Source organism: Tiliqua scincoides, chromosome 9, assembly GCF_035046505.1.
Source record: "Tiliqua scincoides isolate rTilSci1 chromosome 9, rTilSci1.hap2, whole genome shotgun sequence".
Classification (NCBI taxonomy): Eukaryota; Metazoa; Chordata; class Lepidosauria; order Squamata; family Scincidae; genus Tiliqua; species Tiliqua scincoides.
Window position 1 is genome coordinate 41660030 of NC_089829.1, and position 23179 is coordinate 41683208.

Genomic DNA, 23179 nt, shown 5'->3' on the forward strand with positions numbered 1-23179 from the left:
ACCAAGAAAGGCGGTATTTAAATACCTGTTGTTGTTGTTGTTGTTGTTGTTGTTGTTGTTATTTCTTATGTACCTAATGATTACCCCCCCCCCCCCGCAAAAAAAAAAAAATCCATTCGGCAAGCCAGCTTTGACTTTGCTCTTGCAGGGAAAAGGTTACCTCCCTAATGCAGTGCAATTAGTCACACAAAAATAGCATTGCACATATTGTGCGAGGAGACAAACAATTACAAAGGTCTGAGTCCCTCTGCTCATGGCTTCAGAGGAGGGAGGAGGAAGACTCCAAAGGGTCACAGATTGGAGGGGGAAGGTTAATGGGCACTAAGGACCAATCAGGTAAGCTCAAAAGAAACCTGCATGTCCTGTCACCCTGGCTTGCTGCTTCTGGATATATTTATTTGGAAGTTAAGTCCCATTGATTTCTGGAGACGCCGGCAAAGCCTGCTGTATCCAGGCTTCGACAGGAGTCTCTGAGGCACACTTTGCTATATGGTGTGCATCCCGATCCTTACCTGGTTCAGAAATGGTGAGCTTCTCCAGCAGCCCTTGAAATCAATGGAACTTAACTACATTTCCCAAGAGCCACTGGGTTCTTGGATCCATGTGTGCTTCTTACGCAGCTCTCCAGGTGCCAGAAGGTGGGGAGAGGAACAGACCTCTTGTTTTTATATCCCTGTGGTCAACGGAGCAGTCTAGTATGTGTCACTAAAAGAGGACGAGATTTGGGGGATTTATAGAGGGCCACAGGGCTCATGAGTGTGGGGCATACTGAATTTGCATTTGACAGAGAAATAAGCTAAACCAGGGGTTCCCAAATTTTTTTAGCATCAGGACCCACTTTTTAAAATGACACTCTTATCGGGACCCACCTAGGTTTATGAGACTTTAAAAAAGGAGTTCTAGGGGAAAAAAATTATTTTCTTAAAGCAATAATATTTTTATTTGTTTATTTATTTATTTATTTACTAAAAAACCCAATGCATTTCTCATAATGAAGCAGCCCTAATGAACTTTAATGAATGCTCGCCTACCTTTCCCATTTTTATTCCTGAAAAATTAAAACAAACAAAAAACTTATAAAATCTGTTTTTTATTTGTTTTGGGGCACAATCCTAACCAGGTCTACTCAGAAGTAAGTCCTATTTTGTTCAATGGGGCTTATTCTCAGGAAAGTGTGGTTAGGATTGCAGCCTTTGCTTTGGAGTTCTTTATTAAGGGGCATCAACTAAGACGCATTTATCTCCCTATATTTACAAATGCTTGCAAACCACAGGAGCTCAGCTCCTTGCGAGCCCCAGAAACTGGGCTCTTTGCAAGGCAGTAAACAGCTATCTTGCAAACTCGGGGAGCTGAGCTGCTTGCAGGGAAAGAAGCAGCTATCTGATTCTGGAATAGCCTCAGGGCTTGAGGCGATTAGTTATCTGATCTTACCATGACCTGTGTTTACATTAGAGGCTCTGCCTAGTCCTTCGCGACCCACCAAAAATCAGGTTGCAACTCACCAGTGGGCCCCAACTCACAGTTTGGGAATCCACTGAGCTAAACTACTTCCTAGGGGTTGGGGGCAATGGGATAACTTGCTTAATTCTCAGGTCTTACCTTACATGACCCCCAGAGGGCTCGTCCATTTCAGTTTTGACTTCCAAGGATCTCACAACCACTGAAACACATCTGGGAATACTGCCACTAAAGGCATAAGAGTTAGACCAGTGTTTCTCCAAGTGTGCTACATTAAGGTTGCCCAGCATTATCTTGATGTGGCCCTAGTCACTGCAAGTTAAGGAAGTATCATTATCCCCCATATTGCAGCAGAAGACAAGAGATAGCACCTTATTTAAGCTTGCCCACCAAGTAAGTTCATGGTATCAGAGAGACTCATGGGGGAGGTTTTGATCTGCAGTGCAATTTCTTAGCCACTGAAACTGGCTTTTAATTTTCACAAAGCCAGGACTTTTGATAAAAAGGCAAACAAAACTACTACAACCAACAGATGTGCCTGGTCCTACAGTGCCCCATATCCCCTCCCTTTTAAAATCTCATATATATTAAAGAATGAGCCCTTAAAAGTTGCTGAGGATCTCTGCAAATCCCTTTGCCCTCCCTGGAGAAGTCTGAAAGGGAGCCTCTGAATCAGTGGAGATTCAGCTGGTTGGCGGCGCGGCGGCACACATATGTACAAACCATCTGTGGATCGACACAGCTTAAGGGACTTAAGCTGAGCCAGTTCCTTGATCAGTCAACTCAATGAAAAGCAGTCCCTGATGTGACAATACACACAAACCGAAAACGATGCTTTCAAAAGACTGGGACGGCTCTCCATGTGATGCCTGACCTTCAAGTACATCTGTATGCCAGGGAAGGAGGCCAGGGGAAATTGTATTACTCAATGCCGGTAAGAGGAATCAAATGTGCCTTCTTCCTTTCTGCCTCGGTGTGAACGAAATGACAATTCCTGAGTACAACAGGATTAAAGCCTGCCTTTCACCTCCCGAAACAGCCATGCTGAACAAAGTTGTCCTTCAGACTTTGCTGACCTCACTACTTCCACAACCTTTTTACTGATTCACTGAGGCTTTCAATGGAAGTTCCATGCTACTGAAACACAAGGATGCATCCAAAACTGTCCTCATTCAAATTCAGGTTCCGATTTATACGAGTGTGTTCCAAAAAAAAAAAAAAAAGGAATGCATTTACTTCATTCATGATTTCTGAATTGTGTACTGAGCTGTCTGCTTTGTCACAGAGTTGATTTCCTTCATTTCATGTTTCCCATCCTGTACATTTCTGATGCAAGTTTGTACACGTGTACTAAATGTGCACTAAAAATGTGCATCTGTTGCTAAAATATGTAAAAAGGCAATACTTATGCCTTTTTGATATGATTGAATCAAAGTTTTTTGTGTGTAGTATTTCACTCAGTTTTATTAGATATGCTTTATTCAGTTTATTTATCTAAAAAAGTTTCCTCTGGGTTTCTCCCCAGAGTTTGGAGTTCTGAATTACCTGGTATTGATTCCGAAGTGCAAGTATTGCATTAAAGATTCTCTGTTTACACACACACACACACACACACACACACACACACACACACACACACACACACACACACTTTACCCTGATTTTTTTTACAGACCACTGTGCAATGTTGGCACCAGGTTGCAAGGCGACTTGGTGCAAAGGTTTGTGCTAGGCTCCCCTGTGGTGACCCTCCCCTCCCCCTGATGGCACACTGGGGGTCACTGCTATCACTGGTACTGAGGGTTCAGGGGTTAAGTTGGCCAAGTGAGACCTGCAACAGTCTTAGGCCACCGGCTAATGCCAACCACTGATGCCACAGGTTGCATCAAGTTTAGCTATGTGTGGCGTGTGCCAGAGACCATGCGCACATCAATAAAACACTACACAGAATGTATTTTGATGTAATCATATACATGGACACCAGTGGCGTCACTGGGATTTTTGCATTACCCAGTGCCGGAGTCCAGTGCATCACCCCTATGATGGGCCTCCTTCCATGCTGTGGGTAGGGTAATGCCCCAAGCGGTGGGCATGGTGATGTACCATTGCCCTGCCCCCACTGGTTTTTGGCTATAACTTTTTATAGAATAGAGTTATCTCAACACAATTTGTTTCATTGCATTCTGGATTAAATTACGCAGTGACGGATATATAACATGAAGGTGTTATTCGAAAATACCAAGATTATAAAAAAGTTTGACCAGCAGTGGTGTCACTGCCTCGTGTGCATCACCCAGTGCAGCCCACACCCTCCTAGCAACACCATAGATGGACATATCAAGACAAGTTGCTTGCAGTGTTTTATCAAGGCACAATGCACAATGGTTATATTGTGGCAGGGGGATGCGCAGATGAACAGATGCAATAGAAACCAATGGCAAACTATGTACGCTTTAAAACCGGAATTAACTTTAGAAATTCTCCTAGTTGTATCAGAATCAAGTTGCTGCAGAACACAGAGGATGGAACAATAAAGGAATGATGGGAGAGAAATCTTCTCATCCCTGCATGAAGTCCACATTTCTATAACATCAAAGAATCAACATTTTATATTACACCAGGCATCATGGATGCTCAGCATTAACCTGTTACATTTCTCTTGAAAAGCTGTGTAATGCTTGGACAGCTATTTACTGAACCTTTCTTCCTTTCAATCCAAGTTGTTCCAAACTGCGCCAATACCAGATTCTCTGAAGAGAAATAATTACAGAGCCATAAAAAGAGCCAGAAAGAAAGAAATAATTACAGAGCCATAAACTTCTCGTCAGCCGAGAGAAACAGAAGAGGACAAAGGCTACAAAGAGACATTGAAGGCAATAGGATGCATTCAGTATACACTGTGATGTTTACCTTGATTTTTCTCAATTGTGAAATTTGGGTTGTTGACCAGTTCTGGTGGAAGGTTGTACACAAAATAGTGTCCATTTTTGGGGTCATCTTTGTCAATGGCTTTCATGGTGTGGATGATCTAAAGCAGGGAAACAAAGCAAAATGAAATTGAGAGGCTACAACAGTTCTTTGCCCAGAATAGGTCTGGGAGAATAGAAAGGTTATGTCTCACTGAACTGCAAATTGAAAGGTTGTTCTCAAGGTAGACAAATTTTGTGGCCCAATCCTATCCTTGGTCGTTGCGCCATAATAGAGGAGCACTGAAATGGCCGTCGCTGTATCCGAAAGGGCCAAGGAAGCAGCCGGAGGTCATTAAAAAATGGGGTAAGGGAACTTTGGTAGAGCCTCGGCAGCTGCTATGGGTCTCTCTGGAGCTGCCTCAGCATAGGATTGGGTTGTAAGACTTGTCAATTCTAAAATTAGCCTCAGGTCCTCTGCTGTTAGCACCAACTGCTTCTGCACTTCTGTTAAGTAAACCTCTGTTAAAGGCAGGAGAGTATTCCGGAAGGTTTCCACCTATACGGAATGATTCTGAAAAAAAGGACTAGAAAAAAGTACAATTTTGACATCCACAACGTGAATCGGCTAAAGTTTAGTGCTTCTAAAGTTCTCTTGATTTTAGTGGACGAAAACGAAGTATATGCATAATGGTTTTTTCCCCAATGATATAAATGGGCCCTAATGGTTTACCCCAGTCATATGCCCCTGGAGATAAGTTGCCTTGATCCAACTTTCAATGAAGTCTACTGAAATTTGCAGACTGAAAGTTTCTGGACCGTGCCCCATGTTGGGGTACCTATCAGTATGAAGCCCTGGATGTTTCCCAGTGCTGGCACTAGATTGCAATGGGTGCAAGGGCCTTTACTGGGGCCCCCATGGTACCTCCCCAGTGGTCCATTGGGTGATATCCATGCCACCTTTACTGAGGGTATAGGAGTCAGCCGAGTGAAGTGGTTCCTCTGATTGGGGGAGGCCCTTGAACAAAACCTGACTTCAGACACCATCGCTGATGTCCAAAAATGCTGCCACAATAAGTGCACTAGAAGTATAATTACTATTGTTTTACTAAAACCATGTTCAGATGTTATCCTCCCTACATACATTGACTATAGGGAGGGGGGAACATGAATGTGCCTGTTAGCTACATGAACCCATGTCCAAACATCAAGTGATCATGCTTTTGGATGTCCACCTGCCCCCTGTCTATAAAAGGAAGTAATGAACATAAGGCAGTTTCCTCCATGTGATTTACGAGAACTCAGATTGACCCTAGAGAACTTGTAGAACTCAGATTGACCCTAGTGGCTAAGAAATTGAACCATGAATCAGAACTTGCCCAGTTCCAATCTTGACTCTGACATGAGTCCACTTAGTTGGTCTCAGGCAAGCCTTTCCAGCCTCAGTCTTCCTCATCTGCAGTATGGGGATAATAATACCTTACTACATCAAGATAATGCATGTGGTGTCTTTTGCACACTTCCCAAGTGCGATAGAAATATCAAGTGTTTTTACTATTCTGCTAATCTACTAAATTGAGAGGAATGAGTGTGGAATGGGATTCTTTCCAGCTACTGGTGAGCTCAGGATGTACACTCTACATAGCTGGTATGGAACATGAAAAAACTGCAGCCTACTTATGTTCTAGTTGGGGAAAAAAATGAATTTAAAGCAATCTATTCTCTTTGCCATTGACTATACAGGGCTAAGTATATGAGAACTGTGTTGGTGGATCAGAGCAAGATCTATTGAATTCAACATTCTGGGTCTGATAAAAGACAACACGATGACCCTTCAGATTCTTCTAAACCCAGTAAAAATATCATTCATTTGTGATTTGAGAAATCACTAATTTCTCCTTAGTCATTAAGTTTTTTCTCTTTTGTAACTTTCATTTGTTTTCTGTAGACTGTAGTGGACTGGTGAAATCCTGGCCCCTGGAAAATAACTGAAGTGCAGGGGGGGAGGGGAAGCCCAATCTCTTGGGGGACTGGTTTGTCCCCATCCCTCCTCTAGTGGAAGCAGAGTTTAAAGCACTGGGGAAACCTCAGGAAGCTTCCCTGATGCAGCCTAGCTATTAGTCAGCAATCCTCCTTCCCTCCCTGCTCTTGGAGATTAAAGCAAGACTGAGGCTGCAATCCTCTACACACTTTCCTGGGAGTAAGCCCCATGGAACAGATTCTGGACATGCACAGGATTGCACTGTAGCCATGCAAATGCGGAATTATTAAGAGAAATTGTTGCATTTTTGGGAAACCTGGATTACAGCTCCTATTAAATCTTTAACTGAATTTGATCAGGAAAGTTGAGTCTCACTCATCTTCACATCCAGCTTTTCTTTCATTCGTTCGTAGGTTCTTTTTTGGGGGGGCCTCCTCCCTTAAAATATATGTGTCGGATGCGATATGAAATAGTGCTGAGAAAATGTCACTTTTGTTGTTTCACATACTCCAAGTTGAGAAATTAAGAGTTCAGGTTCCCATAGCAACCTTCATCTCACCCATGCGTTTATGCGAGGCAACGAGGAATTTTATCATATCCGAGAAGTCAAGCAAATGACTGCAAATGTGTCTCTTTTGTGGGTCTTGGCCAAAGTCCAAGAATGTCTGACTGCCGTGTCTTTCCTACTATGCTTAAAGGTGACGCTGTGCTTTGCCCCTCACCCAGGGTTTAATGAAAATGGCAAATATTTTAGGAGCTTCCTAGCACTTTTTCATTGGGAGACTGCAACAGAAGAGAAAGGAAAGAAGACAGACACTTGTGGATGCCCTGTCATAGTGTACTCCCAGAACGCATTGCTTTGGCTATGTATAGTGCAAATACCATTCTAAAAATACAATCGGATGACACAAGCATCTTAATCACGTCCTCGTGAATTGTGATTTATTGCCTTGCTCTGTAGAAAGGTGGCAAATAAAGAACTGGAATCCAAAGCAGTGGAATGTCATGGCAATCTCAAATATCCCTCCCATGTTCTCCACCATCTCCTCAGGTGGTGAAAATGGAAGGCCAGCTATGGAAATTTCTTGAGCAGCTTGAGAAGAGCTCAGAAAAGAGCTGCTAGCGAGCCTCTCTGGCGCGCTAGCAATAATTGCCAGGCTTTCCCCACCTGTCAGCTGGCAGCAGGGCTTTGCTGCCAGCTGATTGGCTGGCTAGCCAAAGGGGGCGGAACAGATGGTGCAAGGATTTAAAAAAATGCTGCTATGTTTGGCCTGGCACCAATAGTTTAGCCACAATTTCCACTCTGCGGTTGTACAATGCGATATGTATTATAGTGCATTGGGCAATAGCATAGATCAGTGTTTCTCAAACTTTTTAGCACCGGTACCCACTTTTTAGGATGACAATCTTTTGGGACCCACCAGAAGTGACATCATTAAGTTGGAAGTGATGTCATGGCCAGAAGTGACATCATCAAGCAGGAAAGTTTTTAACACCCCATATGACAAAATCTAATTAAGTAAATAAATTAAAAGTTTACAATAAGTGTAAGTTTAAAAATGTTTTCAAAATAAAGAATATATTTTGAATAAAGAAGATCCTAACTCTTCCAAGCTCTGATCTGTTTGGGTCCAAATCCTAACCCACTTTCCAGTACTGGCATAGGTGAATGATGCATCTCAGTTCCATGAGAACAGGTCAGAAGAAGAACTTTTTCAGAGAAATTATTTGATGTCTTAGGGCGCAATCCTAACCAACTTTCCAGCACTGGCATAGCTGTGCCAGTGGGGCAGGTGCTGCATTCCGCAGTTGGGGGACATTCACGGAGGTCTCCTCAAGGTAATGAAATGTTTGTTCCCTTACCTAGAGCTGCATTGCCCTTATGTTGATACTGGAAAGTGGGTTAGGATTGTGCCCTTAAAGAAATATTCCCCCAACATCACATGAGCTGCAATCCTATCCACTCTTACCAGGAGTAAGCTCCACTGACTATCATTGTTTAATGCATATATAGTACATAGTAGCCTGTTAAAAGTTCAGATCTGTAACATTTCCCCAAATGCAGTCACATATCATGGTAGTACCAAGTCTAATACATTAAGAATAAAATACACATTGAAATGTATGAGGACATACCTGATTTGGCTTGCGACCCACCCCACCCACAGTTTAAGAAACACTGGTATAGATAAAAAACAACAACACAAAATTTAAGATAACTAAAAAAGTTTTGATGATACAAAAACTACAATTACCACTGGAATCAGCACCTCTGAATGGTACAAGAAACACTAAAAATTCAACACAAACTATTTTTGTGTTGCACAGTGTCACAGCTGGGAAATGGAGGCTAAGAAAGAGAGTGGCAAGTCTGTGACCACGCACCCACGCACAAGCATACCTACCTCTGACTGATTCCAATTAGAATAATTTTCGTGATAATTTCCTTCCCACACCCTCCACATTTGTTCCAGCTTCAGCCTATGGGAGCTCTGGGTTTTGAGCAATTTGCATTGTGCACTAAGAAGGACAACTCTGTGTGTAGGTGTTTTCTTCCCAAACTGGTGACTTGTTAAAGCCATTAATTAATATCAAGTTTATTTATCTGGTGTAAATTGGCAGGGAAGGGGAAAAAAAAACTGGGAGGAATTTATTTATTTTTAAATAAGAAGCACCCAACAAACACATCCATCCATAAATTTGCAAAACTGTGGCAAGAATGCCAAATGCAAACTAACATACTTTTTTTCCAGCAGATCTGAGCTTAGTATTCTGCTGTTACTGATTCGATAGAAAAGCCCGAAGAATTCATCTCGCAATGTTATACATCAACAGTTTTTAATGCATTATGTCATGTCACCAGCAGCCGTGGTTGCCACTCTCAATTATATCAGGCCCCAAAATAGAACACGTGGTGTTTGATGGTTCGCTCAGGATGCTTACAGACTGCAAATAAGGGTTTCTAAGAGGTTGAGATGTAATCAGCTCCCTTAAGGTGATTCCAACTCAATTTAACCAACGTGTAAATGTATTCAGATAGGATAAGCAAATGCTTCCTTTCTTTGTGTCAGAAGATAGAGATTTCATTTGGAGGAGAAGAAGAAAAAAAAAGAGTTTGTAAATTAAGAGCTAGACTACAGAAATGCACCTATCCCAGGTTGGTTACATTCTATTCAAGGTTGTTATTCTGAATCGGTATATGAAAGTCAGTTCTGTGTTAGTGACAGACATAAGAACATAAGAAGAACCCTGCTGGGTGAGGCCAATTGTCCAGGCAGTCCAGCTTCCTGTATCTCACAGTGGCCCACCAGATGCTTCAGAGAGCACACTAGACAACAAGAGACCTGCATCCTGGTACCCTCCCTTGCATCTGGCATTCTGAGGTAGCCTATTTCTAAAACAAGGAGGTTGCACATACCCATCACGGTTTGTGTAACCTGTGATGGATTTTTCCTCCAGAAATCTGTCCAATTCCCTTGGAAAGGCATTTAGGTCAGATGCCATCACCATATCCTGTGGCAAGGAGTTCCACAGACTAATTACACATTGACTAAATAAATATTTTCTCTGTTTTAACTCTCCTGACAATTTTAGTGGATGCCCCCTGGTTCTGGTGTTGTGTGAGATGGAAAAGAACATCCCTGAAGTCACTCTGTCCATCCCCTGCATAATTTTGTACATCTCAATTATTTATAATTTCAATTTGTTGGTTGGTTGGCAATCTTCAGTCTTGAAAGACTATGGTATAAGCCGACAGCACCCGGTATTCCCAGGCGGTCTCCCATCTAAGTACTAACCAGGCCTGACCCTGCTTAGCTTCCGAGATCAGACAAGATCAGGCATGTGCTGGGTAATAATTATATTTCCAGAGTCAGCCGTACTTCATTACCAATGATATAGGCAAATAAGTTGGAGAGGACAGTGAGATGAGTACCTAGACATGCTGAGGGAAGAACGTGGTGGTTACTCAAGATATTTAGCTACCTGAAGCAGGCCAACAAATACTGATCCTATTCCCCACAACACATACACTCATTCCCAGACCCCTTACCTGGCTGCTCAGTAGTTGGGTATACACTGCTGTTGTACCTGCCTCCCCGCAGCTTCTCTTCGATGGTGAGTTGGGGAAAAGTGATGCTGCACCTGTTGGCGGTGGTGATAGCCATGGAGGAAGGACAGAAAGCAGAAGAGGAGGAGGAATTTCCACCCACAGAGCTGGGCTAAAGTGGTGCTGCCCATTTAACTCAGTTGGGTAGAGTGGTGGCATTGCTGGTTCTAAGGGGCTGCCTACTGCCGCAGATGGGAGTGGGGATAACTCCAAATCTGCTGCTCTCCTAATTCATCTACTGAGAGGTGGTTCATTTCACCCTGCCACTTAGTAGGGCTGACTTGGATAGAATTGGGTCCTGAATGAATGATGTTTGGTGAACTGCTCAGCACTGATGGAGATTGGGGTGGTGGTGGCTACCATGAAATCAAGGTGGTGATGATACTAGGGGGGGTGGAAATAGGGGGCGATAAATGCCATGGGGCATTGGTGGAAATAAGGGGTTTCACGGACCATGAAGTGGTGAGGAACGGGGTGGCAGGAACCAAGCAGGAGACAGGGCAACAGGTATGGCAGAAGGCCACCAGGCATGCGCGAAGCCTCTTTCCCAGTTTGAAGAGACACTTGGCCAACAGTCTGAGGCAAAGAGGCAAAGAAGGAAGGCCCATAGCCAGGGAGACAGGCCAGGGACAGACTGCACCTGCTCCCAGTGTGGAAGGGATTGTCACTCCCGGATTGGCCTTTTCAGCCACACTAGACGCTGTGCCAGAACCACCTTTCAGAGCACGATACCAGAGTCTTCCGAGACTGAAGGTTGCCAACAACCAACCAGGCATGAGGAAAAAACAAAAACAAAACATGTTTCTCATGCCACGGGGGAGGACATGCCATACCTAGATCTCAGATATCAATGGGATTTGGACTGGGTCTGATTATTACCCCATGCACAGCTATCTCTTCCCCCACCCCAACAAACATATTTCCAGGGAACTCAATCCCTTAGTTAAGATTCTACTGGTGTTTTTTATGGTTGGTCCTAAGAAAATTATTATGAAATTGTAGTGTTGCCATTTTTCTTTTTACAAATGCACAAAGCTCTGGATTCCTCCCCCTCCTTCTATAACTTCATCTAGGATCACTTGTTAGCCATGGCATTTCACTCATTTCATTCTCCAGTGATTCTCTAGACTATTTGCTACTGAAATTATAGATACAGCTAGGTAACTGGGGCAGGAAGGAGCCGCGGAAACAGCTGCTGGAAGTTGAAAGCGCGCGCCGTTTGCGACAAACAAATCTGGGCACAAATAGCTTCTTGTACCGGCGCACAATAAAGAACAACTTCTAAATCTATTATCAGGTAAGCTGCTTTGGTAAACGGTGAATTTAATGCCAAACACCCACGAGGCAAAAGAATAGCTGGATTAAAAACTCTAGTGTCATGCTGTCAACCGCTGTTTATTTAAATTAAAATGTCACTACCCAGAAATAAATTAGGTAGCTACAAAAGCTCTGGATTTCTGTCACTCAGTGTCTTCACAAGCCGGATAATAAAAACAATTCCGTTTCATTTGCGTAGTGAGTCTTTCCGGGAGATTAGGTCCTCCTGCATCATTCCACAGAGCCCCAATTTGGGGTTTTCTCAAATGAGGTCCAAGGCACATCTTATGGATTTATATTCTCTGGATAGATACGCCTGCCTAACACTCATCTCTCTGATACGGGCCTCCACCTGCTGTATGGCTTCTAAGACATTCACATACGACCTACACCCGGTGCCACCCCCTTTCCTCCTTTCCCCAAATTGCGTATTTAAGGCTGCAATTCTGGATGCACTTTCCTAGGAGTAAGCCCCATTGAACAGAGTAGGACTTACTTCTGGGTAAACATGTACACGCATCTGTCTCCCCCCCACCCTGTAGCCACAGATCCCATATCTACATATTCATTTATCTGCAGTTCTCCTCCCGCTCCCTACCCACTCATAGACTCACTGTACTCACCTGTCTTCCTTTACAGAACGCTAGAGGAGCAACACAAGAAGCAGTCAGCCAGAATGCTAGAGGAGGGAGACAGCCAGAATGCTGCTTCCTGTTAGCATTATCTTACAGTGCAATCCTACATATGTCTACTCAGAAGTAAGTCTCATTGTTTTCAATGGAGCTTACTCCCAGGAAAATGTGAATAGGATTGCAGCCTTAGGGCCAAATCCAGCCCTGGTGTAGCCCTGCCAATGGGGTTTGCACTGCACCCTGTGGTGAGAGGGTAGTTATGGAGACCTCCACAAGGTAAGGGAACATTTGCTCCCTCATTCAGGGGCTGCGTTGCAGGTACACCAGGGCAGGAAAGTTGGATAGGATCGGGCCCTCAGCCTCCCTCCCCTAGCATTCTGGCTGGCTACTTCTCACTTTCTGCTTCTCTACCCTTCTGTAACAGGAAGGGCTGCAAAGGAAGAGACATGAGAAACCACACACCATAGTAAATGCAAGGTTCCCTTTTATCTGCAGTTATCTGTGGGGGTGGCGACATATCCCCTGCAGATAAGGGAGGCACACTTTTATGGGGTTGCACCATAAGATGCCAACATCCAACTATTTCTAGTTACAATGCCTGCCCTTCAAAGAGCCATTTTCTCAGTGGTGTAGCTAGAGGGAGTGCAAAGTACTAAGTCTTGCAGGGAGTGCAAACGACCCCTAAGGCTTACTAAGGGTGTAACTATCTATCTACTATCTATCTACTAACTATCTATCTACTAAGGGTGTAACTTACTATCTGGTGTGCTCCCTGGGGCATTTGGTGGGCCGCTGTGAGATACAGGAAGCTGGACTAGATGGGCCTATGGCCTGACCCAGTGGGGCTGTTCTTATGTTCTTAAGACTTAGTTACTTGTCAGAAGATAGTCTTCCGAGACTGAAGGTTGCCAACTTGTCAGAAGAAAAGATTACTTGTCAGAAGAAAAACGTTACTAAGTCTTGCAGGGAGTGCAAACGACCCTTCCCCCTCCCTTTTGGAGCCATTGGGGGGGGGGGGTGAGAGCAAAATGGAGGCATATGCACCCTGTCTAGCTATGCCACTGCTCTCTCTGTTTGTCCAGAATTAGAACCATGGTGGGTAATTCATTTTTCATTAGTCAAATCCCAGTCAATTCCAAAGCATGAGGTGTTTCTTAGCATATGGACAACCTAGGTGGACTACGTGTGTGGGGGGCACACAGGTGGCCCTGGCCACTACATTCATGTGCGGCAGTAGTGCACATGGCCTTGTCTATGCACATGACCGTATCTATGTAACCAGGAAGGCTGTAACAAGTAAGGTACCTCTTGTGCAAGCAGAACCCACCGTTAGTGCAAGAGGTTCCTACAAATTGTGGGGAGAACTAGACATGTGTGGGTCAGGCATGAGGGCTGTCACTTTGATTTAGCTTTCCTCCTATAAGCATGCATAGGAGATGGGTTGCAAGGATGAAGGCCGTGTAACTCCAGTGAGCTTGTAGCCTTCTCTGTCCCTTAGGGGTGCAATTCGGAAGGAAGTTATTTATTGCATTTAATACCACCCTTTCTCTAGAGAGCTCAAGATTGCATTTGGTGCTCCCTCCCCCTGTTTTTCTTCATACCACCCCTGTTGTAGGTGAGGCTGGGAGAGAGTGACTGGCTCAAGCTCTCAAGTGTCCCAGGTTGTAATCTGGACATTCTAACCACTACCCCACTTTGGCTCTCAAGCAGAGTTGGCCAGACATTCTGCCTCCTGAGACAGCATGCCCCCTTACCCAATGAGGTGTCTCTGCTCCTCTCATCCTCCAAAATTCTCGCTCAGCACCTCCTCCCCTCCACTTTTTATCTTCCTTCTCTGTCCCCCTTGTCCAATCTAGGGAGTAGGAGTAGAAGGAGAAGCAGTGGAGGCAGTTAGGCAGATAGAGATCTCCCCCTCCACCACCAACCTAGATGCCTTAGGCAACTGCTTTAGTTGGCCTCATGGATGGGCCAGCTTTGCCCACAAAGTTACCTGGAATATAGAACTGGTTGCTTAACCAGATGCTCAAGCTCCCTTCCTGATGTCTACATGTATCACAAACGCCTATTGAAGGAACAAAGATCTCTGATTTGTCATTCATTAATTGTAAGGAAACTGTTCCTTCATTAAAAAAAACAAACCCTCCCCTAACATTACTGTAGCTTAGTGACAGCACTTTCAACAAATAGGCAGACCGATCACAAGGTTTTTTTAAACACAGAATTCAAGATTTCCACACTACTTTGACAGAATGAGCTCAAAATATCATGGTGTGAGAGACTCTGATTGCCTGTTCTGCCCTGCCAAATATTTTATCACAACTGTGTGATTAAAAAGTCACTGATACAGCTCAGTGTCGACCCATTTATGAACAGGGGAGAGACTGTTTCCGTGGCAGAATGCATGCAGAAAACCCCAGTTTCAATCTCTGGAGTCTCCAGTTTAAGAATCTCAGGTTGGGAAAGACTCTCATCTTCAAGGCCAGTTCCCAGGAGTGGCATCAAGAATTGGCCAGGTTTGGCACTGGATGAAGGCCTATACCCATCAAAGGGCCTACCTGACCAGGCTGACTCCAGAACCCTTAGTACCAATGGCAGAGGTAGTTTCTAGTGCATTATCAAAGATCAGGCAAGTAGGCCATGGGGGAGGGCAGAATTTTGCCCCAGGTATCCTAGCAAGCTGGCAACAACAATCTGATGAGACAATATCGGCCTAGAACTAGACCAATGACCTAACTCTGCATAAGGTGGCTTTTTAGTGGTTTCACACCATAATTCACTAAATCAGGGGAAAGATACGACTTGCATTGGTAGATGGGTGACTGGGAGATTTTTGAGAAAACCACAGCAAGGACAACACAGAGGTATTTACTTTTCCGGTTTTTCCATTTTCACACAAATACGCTTGATCCCCAGTTGCGAGTTCCGGAGCGTTGTCGTTCACATCGAGAACTTTGATAGCGACGGGCACTCGAGATATTTGGCTGGGGTTTCCTAAGCGAAGAAAAACGGGGAGGGAGGGAGAGAGAGAGAGAGGTGAGTACACTCCATTTCATACAAGTGACATAAAGGACCCAAGGTAGATAGACACTTCCACACACAGCGTTTGCTGTGCCTTTTCTCCTTCCGATAATTGGGCTGCTTTATCCACTGGTGGTGGAAAAAAGAGATAAAAGAAGAATGGGTAGCATTTCACAAAGGGGAGACAGCAAATAAATCTTTATTGCAAACAGCATTTGCAGGAGATTAGCTTGATAAAGACCTCCTTGGACTAAATTGGTAGATTTTTTCCCCCTTTCTGATGAAGTTTCCATTGTTTTATTGATAAAGGAACTTCTGGCATAGGAGGGGGGAATGGAGGTTGTAAACAAGCGAGATTTATTCTGCCGCTTATCTCTGCCATTTTACTCTATTAGCTGGCTTGCCCGCACATCTCTTATTTTGGCTCTCCGGGAAAAAAAAATCCAGCAGATGTATTCTAATCAAATTTTGTAAGAGAGGCGAAGAGTGGAATTGATATACGTGAAAAGAAGGGGGGGGCATATTTTGAGATGATTCAAGAATGCAGGTATATCAATCTGATCCAGGAAACGTTTTGGAACTCAAATGTTGGCACATCACTGCGTTGCAAAATGGGGAAAACAACCCAATTACCCCCCCTTTATGATAAAACTATGATTCATCACTTAACTTATAGCTAGAGGTGTTTGTTTCCAGTGAGTAAGACAGGATGACAACTGCTCAGCTCAATCATATCCTCTCTGCAGCCCAGGGAGGCAGAGGAGTGAAAATGACTTGTCACTGCATCTTGTGGGCACCAGGCTAGCTCTGGGAGTCTCCTTGGGAGTCTCCAATTTTGAACAGGTGCAGACTCGAGGAGGCCCATGTTGGGCTGCCCAGCCAGGGAGGAAGCACAGGATATGGTGTCAGAGCCTTCCACTGTCTCTGCCCACAACTGGGCCTAATCCTTCCCTCCCCCACCTAGTTACATCCTCTCCCCCGCCCTGCGACTTACTGTCCAGCACTCCTGTGCTTATGCCTGTTTATTTAGAAGTCCCATTTTATTCCAAGACACGTGCACTCAAATAAGCATTTACTGACTGCAGTCCTACTCAGGTTAGTCCTAAGAACTGAGGCACCTGCTGAGAGAAGCCATTGGCCCAACAGCCTCCTCTGATGATAATCAGCTCTCCAGGGTTTCAAACAAGAGTCTTTCCAAGTCTATTTGGTGGCCTGAATCTGAGATGCTCTACATGCAAGCTAACTCCTCTGCCACTGAGTTACAACCCTTTCCCATGTTCTATTGACTAATTGCATTCATTAAAATTCCAACTACAACAGTCATCTTTGGGACCATTCTGTTCACGTTTATTTGTGTGATCATTTGGAAGTGGCCTTCCAAGCAAGGGTTAGGGTCCCCAAGACATTTCCTAGTGAGTTCCTCAATTAGATCAGACAATGTCAGACAAGCTCCTCTGAAAGTTGGCTGGACTTGGAACAAACCTGCTCCATATTGACTGAGAATGTCCTAACATTGAGTCAGTAGCGTAGCTAGAGAGAGTGCAAAGCACTAAGTTTTGCAGGGAGCCTCACCGCAGCGTGCAAGCGGCTCCCCCCTTCAGAGCCAGGAGTATGCTTCAGTTTTGCTCTCACCACCAAGAATAGCTTCAAAGGGGAAGGGGAGGGGCTGCTAGCCCACTGCAGTGAGGCTCCCTGCAAAACATAGAGCTTTGCAGCCTCTCTAGCTACACCACTGCATTAAGTCTTTCTTGATAATCAATTTTGACTTTACGGTAAAAACATGGTAGATTATGAATTCTCTCCACGTACATTCTTGGTGCTCTTTCGTTATTTAAAAATCACAGTCCAATCAGAGTACCTAGAAATGTAAATACTATATATCTTCTAGCAATTGCTAGAATGGGCACACCCACACCCACACCATCTATGAAAAGTAGTAATTAAGGGCTTGGAATGTAGTGTACACAGTGCAATTGACTAATTTTGCAGAGAAGGAAAGCTAGCAATTCATTCAAAAATAGAATAATATCTTCAGAAATTATTGAATACAGGATGACACATAACCATCTTCATTACTAAAAGCAACATTACAAAGTCGTTAAACAGGAAGGAACACTATTTTCCTTTGAATATTGCAATATTTGAATCAGAATTTTGTCACGTGTATCTCATTTTATCTCATGCCTTGGTTTTGCTCCCATCACCCAGAATGGCTCTGAAGGGTAAGAGGAGGGGCCAATTGCACAGAGCGTTCAGGTGCCTGCAAAACTTAGTGCTCTAGACCCTCTCTAGCTATGCCATTGGCTGGGTATTTTCTACAGCACACCTTTCGTTCACCCAAGTTGACAGCAACCCAACAGACCTTGGAGTCCTCCACCCCTTGAGACATTCTGAGGTAATTGCCTTTTGCTCCTCTGCAAAGGCATCCACTAGTGATAAGATCAAAGATCAATCAAGCAAAGAGTTCTGTTTCAAACACTGGCCAGATTTCAGACAGGTCAAGAAGGTGATGACCAATCCTATGTTAATGGGATTTAAGCCTGGATCCCAAACGATGCCCAGTAAAAGTTCAGCTGTGTGCTGTCCTGAGCCTAGACCAGGGGTGCCCAAACCCCGGCCCTGGGGCCACTTGCGGCCCTCGAGGCCTCTCAATGCGGCCCTCAGGGAGCCCCCAGTCTCCAATGAGCCTCTGGCCCTCTGGAGATTTGTTGGAGCCCACACTGGCCCGACACAACTGATCTCAGCATGAGGGCGACTGTTTGACCTCTTGCGTGAGCTGTGGGATGAGGGCTCCTTCCACTGCTTGTCCTTTCATGTCTGTGATGCAGTAGCGGCAGCAAAGGAAAGGCCAGCCTTGCTTTATGCAAGGCCTTTTATAGGTCTTGAGCTATTGCAAGACCTTCATTCATTCATTTATGTTCATCTTTAATATATTCATTTATGTAAATTTATTCAAATTTTAAATGTAAATTAATTCTTTCCCCCCCCCGGCCCACGACACAGTGTCAGAGAGACGATGTCGCTCCCCCTGCCAAAAACTTTGGACACCCGTGGCCTAGACCAAACAACTACAGCAGGAAAGCAGGAAACTAATCCTACATTTAAAATGTGACCAAAGTGAGCCATGCAATACTCCTTTGAAAGCTTCAGGATGTGGTTCACTTGTGATATACAGACACCATTGCAGTTCTCCATGACCAACCACTTTTATCTACAAGATTGGCAAGAGCTGGTTCCGAGAAGGCTCCATGATGCTTCCTCCTAGAAACCTCAAAGCAATGCAACTAACTGTCTTTCTGGCCTTCCTTCTTCCAGTCGGTAGAAGCTGAGAGAGATAAGCAGAAGTGCAAACTCCCAGCCATCATATATCTTTGTTTTGTTATTCAAGACAGCCCAATCGTAAGCCTCCCATCACCCTCTGGGGCACTGGCATCAAAATGGCTATCACTGCACCCAGCAGGCACCAGTCAGAGGTCTCCTCAGCTGTCCCCTTTCCAGGGAAAGTTCCAAGCCCTGCAATGGGGCTTTTCAAGTCTGCACTGGCTATTTTGCTAGAAGGCTGAACATGGGGATCTGGATCCAGCGGAGCAGAGCTTGGCCCCTTCCCACCCACTTTCTCCCAGTCAGTGGCGTCGCTAGGGGGTGCGGGGGGTGCGGGCCGGACCGGGTGACGTGCCCTGGGGGGGTGACGTGCTAAAATCGCACTTTTACGAGCTACCGTGTCATGCCATACGCTGTTGGATGTGGAATGACCAGTGGAACACAATGCAAAAAACCCCGTGGAGCTCCTTTCCTTCAAAAGTTATGGCCAAAAAACCAGAAGGAAAAAATGCATGGAGCCCTATTGGAAAGTGAAAGTGAGCCGTATTGCGCATTTACTCTCAAGTAGGCGTACTTGCCATAGTCTATCGGAAAGGGCAGGCTGAGAGGACTCCAACAACGTCAGAATGATCCTGATCCAATGAGTGCAGTCCCCAAAAAACACCCGAGAAGGAGGTTCCCCTTCCCAGCTGCAAGTGTGTTCAGCTCTATGGGAAGGGAAAGGAAGCCACGTGGCCGCATTTACTTGTGAGTAGGCGACCTTGCTTTGCTCCGTCCAAAAGGGCAGACTGAGAGGACTCCAACATCAGAATGGTCCTGATCCAATGAGTGCAGCCCCAAAAACACCTGAGGAGGAGGTCCCTCCCCCTCCAGCTGCAAGTGTATGGAGCCCTATGGGAAGCGAAGCAGCCTCAGGTAGTGTTTATTTGCGAGTAGGCAGACGTGCCTTGGCTGGTGGTCAGGCCAGGCAAAGAATGTGAGGACACCAGAATGGTCCCGATCCGATGGGACTGGAGTGCAACAAAAGCCCCAGAAGGCAGCCTCTCCCCCACTAGAAAGGACCAACAAAGAGGCTTGAACTTGTAAGGGGAAAGTTTTCTATTTTGCACTTGCAGTTTCCCTCACAGCCCAATCCTACCCACACTTTCCTGGGAGTAAGCCCAACTGACTTTAATGGGACTTACTTCTGAGTAGACATGCATAGAATTGGGCTCCGAGGCTGGACTCCTATCCCCACTTTCCTGGGAGTGAGCCCCATTGACTCTAATGGGACTTACTTCTGAGTAGACAGGCATAGGCTTGGGCTCTCAGACTTGTAAAGCCAGTTGGGTCTTTGTATTGATGTGTTTGAAATAGGGACTTTAAACTGGGCACTGGGGAGGGCTGAAGATCTCACTGATTCTTTTTGGGGGGTGTTATTGCAGGCAAACTACAGAGAAAACTCACTTGGTGGAACAGGACTGGCCCCCCTTATTTAATTATTTCTTTTATTTTAATTTAACTATTTATATTTATTTATTTTAATTTGCTTGATGATGTCACTTCTGGCCCTGAAATCACTTCCAATGGGTCCTGGACAGATTGTCATTCTAAAAAGTGGGTCCCAGTGCTAAAAGTATGAGCACTGCTGCAATAAGGTGTTAGTAAGTGGACGTGTGTGTGTGTGTGTGTGTGTGTGTGTGTGTGTGTGTGTGTGTGACTCCACAAGTTTTCAAAATCACTAAAATCAGAATTTGGAGGACTAATCCCATCATGTTATATATCAATCAATGTGTAATTTCATGCAGAATGCAATGAAACAAACCACATTGAAATATCTGTGTCCTAACAAAAGGTACTGCCAAAAAACCAGTGGGGGCAGGGCAATGGTACATCACCATGCCCACCTTCTGGGGTGTTGCCCCGCCCACTGCATGGGGTGACATGCAGGACTCCCTCATCGGGTGATGCGAATCCTAGTGACGCCACTGCTCCCAGTGCAAAGTGAGGTGTGCCTTCCGGTACATTCGCAACACCCAGCACCGGCACTGATGAACTCAGCATTGGGCTCTGAAGCAGTTATTTGGTTAGGGCAGCCATTTTCAATCACTGCGCCATGGCACATTAGTGTGCCGCGAGTGGTCCACAGGTGCGCCACAAGAATTTGGGGAGAAGATCATTTATTAGTAGGGCCAATGGGGATGTGAGCCCCCACTGGCAGCATGGTGTGCCTTGTCAATTGTCAAGAACCTGATGGTGTGCCTTGACAATTTTAGTGCCTTGTCAGTGTGCCACGAGGTGAAAAAGATTGAAAATCACTAGTTGAGGGCATTGGTTCCCAAACTGTGAGCTGTGGCTTCCCAGGATGCTGCATAAACCAACCAGGAAAGCGGCAGAATCCTCACAGAAAACCTGTCGCTCTATACAATGTATAGGGTTGTAGTTGTAATGTGAAGCTGTGGCCAGTGCCCCAGTAGGTGAAAGGAGCCACCAGTCAAAAAAGTTTGGGAACCACTAGATTAGAGTGACTCACCATGGCAAGGAGTGAGAATCTGATAGAAAGAATAACTGTGGGACCCACATTCCAGAATGTCTCTCATTGGATCTGCAAGATTTCATGCAAAAGCTTAGCCTCACTGAAGCACATTTAATAACAAAACAAAACACTGCATTTCTCGTCAAGGATTTTTTTTCTTGGTGTGTGCTGGTGGGGCTACAATTTGATGAGAATTCAAAACATTTCAAACACATTTCCTTTATCTGAACTTGGTAAAAAAAGATACCTACACAATGAAGGCATTGAATTCTCAGTGCCAAGTGTCACATTTAAATACTAAAGATTTCCTTTTATCTAAATTAACGGAATGATGGCGGTTCAAATTTTAGAGACATTACAGAGGAATGTAATTAATTAGATAAGCTTCTGAAGAATTTATTCATGTCTCTCGTGACTGGCCCCAAAATGTTTGTCTTTCATCTGAAATACAAACATTAAACCTAAAGATATTATAATTAGAAACTTGATGAGAATTCATTAAAAAAAAAATTAATTTGCTAAACACTAAAGAAGAACCCACTGAGTTTTTGAGATCTCCAAGAATGGGGATACCCCTAGATCAGGGGTGTCCAAAGTTTTTGGCAGGAGGGCCACATCAGCTCTCTGACACTGTGTCAGGGGCCGGGGAAAAAAAAGAATTAATTTACATTTAAAATTTGAATAAATTTACATAAGTTTACACAAATGAATATATTAAAGATGAACTTATATGAATGAATGAGGGTCTTGCAATAGCTCAATGCCTATAAAAGGCCTTGCACAAAGCAAGGCTGGCCTTTCCTTTGCTGCCACTGCTGCATCACAGATGTGAAAGAGCAAGCAGTGAAGGGAGCTCTTAACCCACAGGTCACACGAGAGGTCACACAGTTGCCCTCACGCTGAGAGAAGTTGCGTCAGGCCAGTGTGGGCTTCAACAAATCTCCGGAGGGCCAGAGGCTCATTGGAGACTGGGGGCTTCCTGAGGGCCGCATTGAGAGGCCTTGAGGGCCGCAAGTGGCCCCCGGGCCGGGGTTTGGGCACCCCTGCCCTAGATGATTAGCCATAAAACTCAGTCCACAACACAATTGACTTTTGTTTGTTTGTCTCTTGGGAACAGCAAGATACAGAGTTACTTTTACTGCAGGGACGGACAACCTACATGCTGCGATCTGCATGTAACATAAGAACAGCCCTGCTACATCAGGCCAAAGGCCCACCGAATCCAGCTTCCTGAATCTCACCGTGGCCCACCGGACACCTCAGGGAGCACACAAAACAACAAGAGACCTTATCCCATTGCCACTCCCTCGTATTTGGTACGTCACAGCCTATTTCTAAAACCAGGGGTTATGTATATCCATCATGGCTTCCAAACTCTGTTTGACTTTTCCTCCATAAATCTGTCCAATCCCCTTTTGTAGGTATCTGGGCCAGGTGTAATCAACACATCATATGGCAAGGAGTTCTACAGGTTAATTACATGCAAAATACATATGAAGTTGCCCAGTAATTAGTATGGCTTCTCATCCATCTCACAGTGTTGTCAACACTGACAACATTGTCAACTTCTCTCTTGGGTTTCATACAAGGGTCTTTCCCACACCTTCTTTTAGATGCCAGGATTATTGTGCTTCAGTCCCATGCTCAAGCTACCCTACCTGTGCCTGTGGCCTGTGCTATCCTACCTCCATTCTGTCTTGAGACCTCACCCACCCTCTCTCCATACTGCTTCAGGTCACACTCACTCAAACCTATCTACAGCCAAAACCCATCCAGGACAGTGCCACGGACACAGTGTGTGTTATATGCTATGGAGACCAGATAGCCTGGGAAGGTATGTAATGACATTTTTTTACTTACCTCTCCATGTGCTGTCTTGTCCACAGTGGGTCTCCTCAAACTTCCACCAGCTCATTGGCTGGC

The 23179-nt window shown here is 44.8% G+C and overlaps 1 protein-coding gene across 2 annotated transcripts in view; it reads right to left on the bottom strand.

Moving 5' to 3' along the window:
- Nucleotides 1-23179, bottom strand: part of CDH8 (cadherin 8) — a 276615-nt gene that overhangs the window by 33997 nt on the left and 219439 nt on the right. Inside the window, exons 8-9 of one of the 2 annotated variants that reach the window (XM_066637710.1) lie at nucleotides 15272-15393; nucleotides 4369-4486 (exon numbers count right to left, since the gene is read on the bottom strand). In XM_066637710.1, the coding sequence (XP_066493807.1) occupies nucleotides 4369-4486; nucleotides 15272-15393 (240 nt within the window). Of the gene's footprint in view, nucleotides 1-4368; nucleotides 4487-15259; nucleotides 15394-23179 lie in introns of both variants that reach the window. The other variant, XM_066637709.1, reaches the window with a different exon arrangement.